Source organism: Palaemon carinicauda, chromosome 8 (genome assembly GCF_036898095.1).
Source record: "Palaemon carinicauda isolate YSFRI2023 chromosome 8, ASM3689809v2, whole genome shotgun sequence".
In the NCBI taxonomy this organism is placed as follows: domain Eukaryota; kingdom Metazoa; phylum Arthropoda; class Malacostraca; order Decapoda; family Palaemonidae; genus Palaemon; species Palaemon carinicauda.
This window is the reverse complement of record NC_090732.1, coordinates 54,269,187-54,279,282: the sequence shown is the minus strand read 5'-3', so window position 1 is coordinate 54,279,282 and position 10,096 is coordinate 54,269,187. Positions and strand designations below refer to the sequence as shown.

Below are 10,096 nucleotides of genomic sequence, written 5' to 3'. Positions count from 1 at the left end.
AGAAGTACAGATTCTTTTGTCATGTGAACATAAGGGTTGGTGCTGGCCCTGTAGACAGAAGAAGCTGAGGTTCTTCTAGCCTGCTATGTTCCTTGACGAAAGAAGTACAGATTCTTTTGTCATGTGAACATAAGGGTTGGTGCTGGCCCTGTAGACAGAAGAAGCTGAGGTTCTTCTAGTCTGCTATGTTCCTTGACAAAAGAAGTACAGATATTTTTGTCATGTGAACATAAGGGTTGGTGCAGGCCCTTTAGACAGAAGAAGCTGAGGTTCTTCTAGTCTGCTATGTTCCTTGACGAAAGAAGTACAGATTCTTTTGTCATGTGAACATAAGGGTTGGTGCTGGCCCTGTAGACAGAGGAAGCTGAGGTTCTTCTAGTCTGCTATGTTCCTTTAAGAAAGAAGTACAGATTCTTTTGTCATGTGAACATAAGAGTTGGTGCTGGCCCTTTAGACAGAAGAGGCCAAGGTTCTTCTAGCCTGCTATGTTCCTTGACGAAAGAAGTACAGATTCTTTTGTCATATGAACATAAGGGTTGGTGCTGTCCCTGTAGACAGAAGAAGCCGAGGTTTTTCTAGTCTGCTATGTTCCTTGACGAAAGAAGTACAGATTCTTTTGTCATGTGAACATAAGTGTTGGTGCTGGCCCCGTAGAGAGAAAAAGCTGAGGTTCTTCTAGACGCCTATGTTCCTTGACGAATGAAGTACAGATTCTTTTGTCTTGTGAACATAAGGCTGAGGTTCTTCTAGCCTGCTATGTTCCTTGACGAAAGAAGTACAGATTCTTTTGTCATGTGAACATAAGGGTTGGTGCTGGCCCTGTAGACAGAAGAAGCTGAGGTTCTTCTATTCTGCTATGTTCCTTGACGAAAGAAGTACAGATTCTTTTGCCATGTGAACATAAGGCTGAGGTTCTTGTAGCCTGCTATGTTCCGTGACGAAAGAAGTAGAGATTCTTTTGTCATGTGAACATAAGGGTTGGTGCTGGCCCTGTAGACAGAAGAAGCTGAGGTTCTTCTATTCTGCTATGTTCCTTGACGAAAGAAGTACAGATTCTTTTGTCATGTGAACATAAGGCTGAGGTTCTTGTTGCCTGCTATGTTCCTTGGCGAAAGAAGTAGAGATTCTTTTGTCATGTGAACATAAGGGTTGGTGCTGGCCCTGTAGACAGAAGAAGCTGAGGTTCTTCTAGCCTGCTATGTTCCTTGACGAAAGAAGTACAGATTCTTTTGTCATGTGAACATAAGGGTTGGTGCTGGCCCTGTAGACAGAAGAAGCTGAGGTTCTCCTAGTCTGCTATGTTCCTTGACGAAAGAAGTACAGATTCTTTTGTCATGTGAACATAAGGGTTGGTGCTGGCCCTATAGACAGAAAAAGCTAAGGTTCTCCTAGCCTGCTATGTTCCTTGACGAAAGAAGTACAGATTCTCTTGTCATGTGAATATAAGGGTTGGTGCTGGCTCTGTAGACAGAAAAAGCTGAGGTTCTTCTAGCTTGCTATATTCTTTGACGAAAGAAGTACAGATTCTTTTGTTATGTGAACATAAGGGTTGGTGCTGGCCCTGTAGACAGAAGAAGCTGAGGTTATTCTAGCCTGCTACGTTCCTTGACGAAAGAAGTACAGATTCTTTTGTCATGTGAACATAAGGGTTGGTGCTGGCCCTGTAGACAGAAGAAACTGAGGTTTTTCTAGCCTGCTATGTTCCTGGACGAAAGAAGTACAGATTCTTTTGTCATGTGAACATAAGGGTTGGTGCTGGCCCTGTAGACAGAAGAAGCTGAGGTTCTTCTAGCCTGCTATGTTCCTTGACAAAAGAAGTACAGATTCTTTTGTCATGTGAACATAAGGGTTGGTGCTGGCCCTGTAGACAGAAGAAGCTGAGGTTCTTCTAGCCTGCTATGTTCCTTGACGAAAGAAGTACAGATTCTTTTGTCATGTGAATATAAGGGTTGGTGCTGGCCCTGTAGACATAAGAAGCTGAGGTTCTTCTAGCCTGCTATGTTCCTTGACGAAAGAAGTACAGATTCTTTTGTCATGTGAACATAAGGGTTGGTGCTGGCTCTGTAGACAGAAGAAGCCGAGGTTCTTCTAGCCTGCTATGTTCCTTGACGAAAGAAGTACAGATTCTTTTGTCATGTGAACATAAGGGTTGGTGCTGGCCCTGTAGACAGAAGAAGCTGCGGTTCTTCTAGCCTGCTATGTTCCTTGACGGAAGAAGTTCTGATTCTTTTGTCATGTGAACATAATGGTTGGTGCTGGCCCTGTAGACAGAAGAAGCTGAGGTTCTTCTAGCCTGCTATGTTCCTTGACAAAAGAAGTAGAGACTCTTTTGTCATGTGAACATAAGGGTTGGTGCTGGCCCTGTAGACAGAAGAAGCTGAGGTTCTCCTAGCCTGCTATGTTCCTTGACGAAAGAAGTACAGATTCTTTTGTCATGTAAATATAATGGTTGGTGCTGGCCCTGTAGACAGAAGAAGCCGGGGTTCTTCTAGCGTGCTATGTTCCTTGACGAAAGAAGTACAGATTCTTTTGTCATGTGAACACAAGGGTTGGTGCTGGCCCTGTAGACAGAAGAAGCCGGGGTTCTTCTAGCGTGCTATGTTCCTTGACGAAAGAAGTACAGATTCTTTTATCATGTGAACACAAGGGTTGGTGCTGGCCCTGTAGACAGAAGAAGCCGGGGTTCTTCTAGCGTGCTATGTTCCTTGACGAAAGAAGTACAGATTCTTTGGTCATGTGAACACAAGGGTTGGTGCTGGCCCTGTAGACAGAAGAAGCTGGGGTTCGTCTAGCCCGCTATGTTCCCTGACGAAGAAGTACAGATTCTTTGGTCGTGTCAACATAAGGGTTGGTGCTGGCCCTGTAGACAAAAGAAGCTGGGGTTTGTTTAGCCCGCTATGTTCCGTGACGAAGAAGTACAGATTCTTTGGTCGTGTCAACATAAGGGTTGGTGCTGGTCCTGTAGACAGAAGCTGAGGTTCGTCTAGCCCGCTATGTTCCGTGACGAAGAAGTACAGATTCTTTGGTCGTGTGAACATAAGGGGTGGTGCTGGCCCTGTAGAGAGAAGAAGCTGGGGTTCGTCTAGCCCGCTATGTTCCGTGACGAAGAAGTACAGATTCTTTGGTCATGTGAACATAAGGGGTGGTGCTGGCCCTGTAGAGAAAAGAAGCTAGGGTTTGTCTAGCCCGCTATGTTCCGTGACGAAGAAGTACAGATTCTTTGGTCATGTGAACATAAGGGGTGGTGCTGGCCCTGTAGACAGAAGAAGCTGGGGTTCGTCTAACCCACTATGTTCCGTGACGAAGAAGTTCAGATTCTTTGGTCATGTGAACATAAGGGGTGGTGCTGGCCCTGTAGACAGAAGAAGCTGGGGTTCGTCTTGCCCGCTATGTTCCGTGACGAAGAAGTACAGATTCTTTGGTCTTGTGAACATAAGGGGTGGTCCTGGCCCTGTAGACAGAAGAAGCTGGGGTTCGTCTAGCCCGCTATGTTCAGTGACGAAGAAGTACAGATTCTTTGGTCATGTGAACACAAGGGTTGGTGCTGGCCCTGTAGACAGAAGAAACTGAGGTTCTTCTAGCCTGCTATGTTCCTGGACGAAAGAAGTACAGATTCTTTTGTCATGTGAACATAAGGGTTGGTGCTGGCCCTGTAGACAAAAGAAGCTGAGGTTCTTCTAGCCTGCTATGTTCCTTGACAAAAGAAGTACAGATTCTTTTGTCATGTGAACATAAGGGTTGGTGCTGGCCCTGTAGACAGAAGAAGCTGAGGTTCTTCTAGCCTGCTATGTTCCTTGACGAAAGAAGTACAGATTCTTTTGTCATGTGAATATAAGGGTTGGTGCTGGCCCTGTAGACATAAGAAGCTGAGGTTCTTCTAGCCTGCTCTGTTCCTTGACGAAAGAAGTACAGATTCTTTTGTCATGTGAACATAAGGGTTGGTGCTGGCCCTGTAGACAGAAGAAGCTGAGGTTCTTCTAGGCTGCTCTGTTCCTTGACGAAAGAAGTACAGATTCTTTTGTCATGTGAACATAATGGTTGGTGCTGGCCCTGTAGACAGAAGAAGCTGAGGTTCTTCTAGCTTGCTATGTTACTTGATGAAAGAAGTACATATTCTTTTGTCATGTGAACATAAGGGTTGGTGCTGGCTCTGTAGACAGAAGAAGCTGAGGTTCTTCTAGCCTGCTATGTTCCTTGACGAAAGAAGTACAGATTCTTCTGTCATGTGAACATAAGGGTTGGTGCTGGCCCTGTAGACAGAAGAAGCTGCGGTTCTTCTAGCCTGCTATGTTCCTTGACGGAAGAAGTTCTGATTCTTTTGTCATGTGAACATAAGGGTTGGTGCTGGCCCTGTAGACAAAAGAAGCTGAGGTTCTTCTAGCCTGCTATGCTCTTTGACGGAAGAAGTTCTGATTTTTTTGTCATGTGAACATAAGGGTTGGTGCTGACTCTGTAGACAGAAGAAGCTGAGGTTCTTCTAGTCTGCTATGTTCCTTGACGGAAGAAGTACTGATTCTTTTGTCATGTGAACATAAGGGCTGGTGCTGGCCCTGTAGACAGAAGAAGCTGAGGTTCTTCTAGCCTGCTATGTTCCTTGACGAAAGAAGTACTGATTCTTTTGTCATGTGAACATAAGGGTTGGTGCTGGCCCTGTAGACAGAAGAAGCTGAGGTTCTTCTAGCCTGCTACGTTCCTTGACGAAAAAAGTACAGATTCTTTTGTCATGTGAACATAAGGGTTGGTGCTGGCCCATAACGGTTGGTGCTGGTCCTGTAGACAGAAGAAGCTAAGGTTCTTCTAGCCTGCTATGTTCCTTGACGAAAGAAGTACAGATTCTTTTGTCATGTGAACATAAGGGTTGGTGCTGGCCCTGTAGACAGAATAAGCTGAGGTTCTTTTAGCCTGCTATGTTCCTTGACAAAGAAGTTCAGATTATTTTGTCATGTGAATATAAGGGTTGGTGCTGGCCCTGTAGACAGAAGAAGCTGAGGTTCTTCTATCCTGCTATGTTCCTTGACGAAAGAAGTACAGATTCTTTTGTCATATGAACATAAGGGTTGGTGCTGGCCTTGTAGACAGAAGAAGCCGAGTTCTTCTAGCGTGCTATGTTCCTTGACGAAAGAAGTACAGATTCTTTTGTCATGTGAACATAAGGGTTGGTGCTGGCCCTGTAACAGAAGAGGCTGGGGTTCTTCTAGCGTGCTATGTTCCTTGACGAAAGAAGTACAGATTCTTTTGTCATGTGAACACAAGGGTTGGTGCTGGCCCTGTAGACAGAAGAAGCCGGGGTTCTTCTAGCGTGCTATGTTCCTTGACGAAAGAAGTACAGATTCTTTTGTCATGTGAACACAAGGGTTGGTACTGGCCCTGTAGACAGAAGAAGCCGGGGTTCTTCTAGCGTGCTATGTTCCTTGACAAAAGAAGTACAGATTCTTTTGTCATGTGAACACAAGGGTTGGTGCTGGCCCTGTAGACAGAAGAAGCCGGGGTTCTTCTAGCGTGCTATGTTCCTTGACGAAAGAAGTACAGATTCTTTTGTCATGTGAACACAAGGGTTGGTGCTGGCCCTGTAGACAGAAGAAGCCGGGGTTCTTCTAGCGTGCTATGTTCCTTGACGAAAGAAGTACAGATTCTTTTATCATGTGAACACAAGGGTTGGTGCTGGCCCTGTAGACAGAAGAAGCCGGGGTTCTTCTAGTGTGCTATGTTCCTTGACGAAAGAAGTACAGATTCTTTTATCATGTGAACACAAGGGTTGGTGCTGGCCCTGTAGACAGAAGAAGCCGGGGTTCTTCTAGCGTGCTATGTTCCTTGACAAAAGAAGTACAGATTCTTTGGTCATGTGAACTCAAGGGTTGGTGCTGGCCCTGTAGACAGAAGAAGCTGGGGTTCGTCTAGCCCGCTATGTTCCCTGACGAAGAAGTACAGATTCTTTGGTCGTGTCAACATAAGGGTTGGTGCTGGCCCTGTAGACAGAAGAAGCTGGGGTTTGTTTAGCCCGCTATGTTCCGTGACGAAGAAGTACAGATTCTTTGGTCGTGTCAACATAAGGGTTGGTGCTGGTCCTGTAGACAGAAGAAGCTGAGGTTCGTCTAGCCCGCTATGTTCCGTGACGAAGAAGTACAGATTCTTTGGTCGTGTGAACATAAGGGGTGGTGCTGGCCCTGTAGAGACAAGAAGCTGGGGTTCGTCTAGCCCGCTATGTTCCGTGACGAAGAAGTACAGATTCTTTGGTCGTGTGAACATAAGGGATGGTGCTGGCCTTGTAGAGAGAAGAAACTGAGGTTCGTCTAGCCCGCTATGTTCCGTGACGAAGAAGTACAGATTCTTTGGTCATGTGAACATAAGGGGTGGTGCTGGCCCTGTAGAGAAAAGAAGCTAGGGTTTGTCTAGCCCGCTATGTTCCGTGACGAAGAAGTACAGATTCTTTGGTCATGTGAACATAAGGGGTGGTGCTGGCCCTGTAGACAGAAGAAGCTGGGGTTCTTCTAGCCCACTATGTTCCGTGACGAAGAAGTTCAGATTCTTTGGTCATGTGAACATAAGGGGTGGTGCTGGCCCTGTAGACAGAAGAAGCTGGGGTTCGTCTTGCCCGCTATGTTCCGTGACGAAGAAGTACAGATTCTTTGGTCTTGTGAACATAAGGGGTGGTGCTGGCCCTGTAGACAGAAGAAGCTGGGGTTCGTCTAGCCCGCTATGTTCAGTGACGAAGAAGTACAGATTCTTTGGTCATGTGAACATAAGGGTTGGTGCTGGCACCGTAGACAGAAGAAGCTGGGGTTCGTCTAGCCCACTATGTTCCGTGACAAAGAAGTAGAGATTCTTTGGTCATGTGAACATAAGGGGTGGTGCTGGCCCCGTAGATAGAAGAAGCTGGGGTTCGTCTAGCCCGCTATGTTCCGTGACGAAGAAGTACAGATTCTTTGGTCATGTGAACATAAGGGGTGGTGCTGGCCCCTTACACAGAAGAAGCTGGGGTTCGTCTAGCCCGCTATGTTCCGTGACGAAGAAGTACAGATTCTTTGGTCATGTGAACATAAGGGGTGGTGCTGGCCCCGTAGACAGAAGAAGCTGGGGTTCGTCTAGCCCGCTATGTTCCGTGACGAAGAAGTACAGATTCTTTGGTCATGTGAACATAAGGGGTGGTGCTGGCCCTTTAGACAGAAGAAGCTGGGGTTCGTCTACCCCGCTATGTTCCGTGACGAAGAAGTACAGATTCTTTGGTCATGTGATCATAAGGGGTGGTGCTGGCCCTGTAGACAGAAGAAGCTGGGGTTCGTCTAGCCCGCTATGTTCCGTGACGAAGATATACAGATTCTTTGGTCATGTGAAAATAAGGGGTGGTGCTGGCCCTGTAGACAGAAGAAGCTGGGGTTCGTCTAGCCCGCTATATTCCGTGACAAAGAAGTAGAGATTCTTTGGTCATGTGAACATAAGGGGTGGTGCTGGCCCTGTAGACAGAAGAAGCTGGGGTTCGTCTAGCCCGCTATGTTCCGTCACGAAGAAGTACAGATTCTTTGGTCATGTGAACATAAGGGGTGGTGCTGGCCCTGTAGACAGAAGAAGCTCGGGTTCGTCTAGCCCGCTACGTTCCGTGACGAAGAAGTACAGATTCTTTGGTCATGTGAACATAAGGGGAGGTGCTGGCCCTGTAGACAGAAGAAGCTGGGGATCGTCTAGCCCGCTATTAATCCGTGACGAAGAAGTACAGATTCTTTGGTCATGTGAACATAAGGGGTGGTGCTGGCCCTGTAGACAGAAGAAGCTGTGGTTCGTCTAGCCCGCTATGTTCCGTGACGAAGAAGTACAGATTCTTTGGTCATGTGAACTTAAGTGGTGGTGCTGGCCCCGTAGAGAGATGAAGCTGGGGTTCGTCTAGCCCGCTATGTTCCGTGACGAAGAAGTACAGATTCTTTGGTCATGTGAACATAAGGGTTGGTGCTGGCCCCGTAGACAGAAGAAGCTGGGGTTCGTCTAGCCCGCTATGTTCTGTGACGAAGAAGTACAGATTCTTTGGTCATGTGAACATGAGGGTTGGTGCTGGCCCTGTAGACAGAAGATGCTGGGGTTCTTCTAGCCCGCTATGTTCCGTGACGAAAAAGCACAGATTCTTTGGTCATGTGAACATAAGAGTTGGTGCTGGCCCTGTAGACAGAAGAAGCTGGGGTTCGTCTAGCCCGCTATGTTCCGTGACAAAGAAGTACAGATTCTTTGGTCATGTGAACATAAGGGTTGGTGCTGGCCCTGCAGACAGAAGAAGCTGGGGTTCGTCTAGCCCGCTACGTTCCGTGACGAAGAAGTATAGATTCTTTGGTCATGTGACCATAAGGGTTGGTGCTGACCCTGCAGACAGAAGAAGCTGGGGTTCGTCTAGCCCGCTACAATCCGTGACGAAGAAGTACAGATTCTTTGGTCATGTGAACATAAGGGTTGGTGCTGGCCCTGTAGACAAAAGAAGCTGGGGTTCGTCTAGCCCGCTAAGTTCCGTGACGAAGAAGTACAGATTCTTTGGTCATGTGAACATAAGGGTTGGTGCTGGCCCCGTAGACAGAAGAAGCTGGGGTTCGTCTAGCCCGCTATGTTCCGTGACGAAGAAGTACAGATTCTTTGGTCATGTGAACATAAGGGTTGGTGCTGGCCCTGCAGACAGAAGAAGCTGGGGTTCGTCTAGCCCGCTACGTTCCGTGACGAAGAAGTACAGATTCTTTGGTCATGTGAACATAAGGGTTGGTGCTGGCCCTGTAGACAGAAGAAGCTGGGGTTCGTCTAGCCCGCTACGTTCCTTGACGAAGAAGTAAAGCTTCTTTGGTCATGTGAACATAAGGGTTGGTACTGGCCATGTAGACAGAAGAAGCTGGGGTTCGTCTAGCCCGCTACGTTCCGTGACGAAAAAGTACAGATTCTTTGGTCATGTGAACATAAGGGTTGGTGCTGGCCCTGTAGACAGAAGAAGCTGGGGTTCGTGTAGCCCGCTACGTTCAGTGACGAAGAAGTACAGATTTTTTGGTCATGTGAACATAAGGGTTGGTGCTGGCCCTGTAGACAGAAGAAACTGAGGCTCGTTTAGCCCGCTATGTTCGGTGACGAAGAAGTAAACATTCTTTGGTCATTCTTTTGTCAGGTGAACACAAGGGTTGGTACTGGCCCTTTCGATGGAGAAATCTGAGGCTCTTCTAGTCTGCTATGTTCTTGATGAAGAAGTACAGATTCTTTTGTCATGTGAACACAAGGGTTGGTACTGGCCCTGTCGATAGAAGAAGCCGAGGTTCTTCTAGTCTGCTATGTTCCTTGATGAAGAAGTACAAATTCTTTTTTCAGGTGAACACAAGGGTTGGTACTGGCCCTGTCGATAGAAGAAGCTGAGGTTCTTCTAGTCTACTATGTTCCTTGATGAAGAAGTACAGATTCTTTTGTCAGGTGAACACAAGGGTTGGTATTCTCCCTGTCGATAGAAGAAGCTGATTTTCTTCTAGTCTGCTATGTTCCTTGATGAAGAAGTACAGATTCTTTTGTCATGTGAACACAAGGGTTGGTACTGGCCCTGAAGATAGAATGAGCTGAGGTTCTTCTAGTCTGCTTTGTTCCTTGATGAAGAAGTACAGATTCTTTTGTCATGTGAACATAAGGGTTGGTACTGGCCCTGTAGATAGAAGAAGCTGAGGTTCTTCTAGTATGCTATGTTCCTTGATAAAGAAGTACAGATTCTTTTGTCATGTAAACATAAGGGTTGGTACTGGCCCTGTAGATAGAAGAAGCTGAGGTTCTACTAGTGTGCTATGTTCCTTGATGAAGAAGTACAGATTCTTTTGTCAGGTGAACACAAGGGTTGGTACTGGCCCTGTCGATAGAAGAAGCTGAGGTTCTTCTAGTCTGCTATGTTCCTTGATGAAAAAGTACAGATTCATTTTTCAGGTGAACACAAGGGGTGGTACTGGCCCTGTAGATAGAATAAGCTGAGGTTCTTCTAGTCTGCTATGTTCCTTGATGAAGAAGTACAGATTCTTTTGTCATGTGAACATAAGGGTTGGTACTGGCCCTGTAGATAGAAGAAGCTGAGGTTCTTCTAGTCTGCTATGTTCCTTGATGAAGAAGTACA

General features: G+C 46.6%; 1 protein-coding gene across 1 annotated transcript; it reads left to right on the top strand.

Annotated features, from left to right (window-relative positions):
- Nucleotides 1-8,027: 8,027 nt before the first annotated feature.
- On the top strand, nt 8,028-8,798 carry LOC137645228 (uncharacterized). The gene has a single exon (XM_068378048.1). The coding sequence runs from the start codon at nt 8,028-8,030 to the stop codon at nt 8,796-8,798; it is 771 nt and encodes a 256-aa protein (XP_068234149.1).
- The last annotated feature ends 1,298 nt before the right edge of the window (nt 8,799-10,096 follow it).

What these genes read in the sequence shown, in the direction of transcription:
- LOC137645228 (XM_068378048.1), top strand. Translation starts at nt 8,028, where the DNA reads ATGAGGGTTGGTGCTGGCCCTGTAGACAGAAGATGCTGGGGTTCTTCT.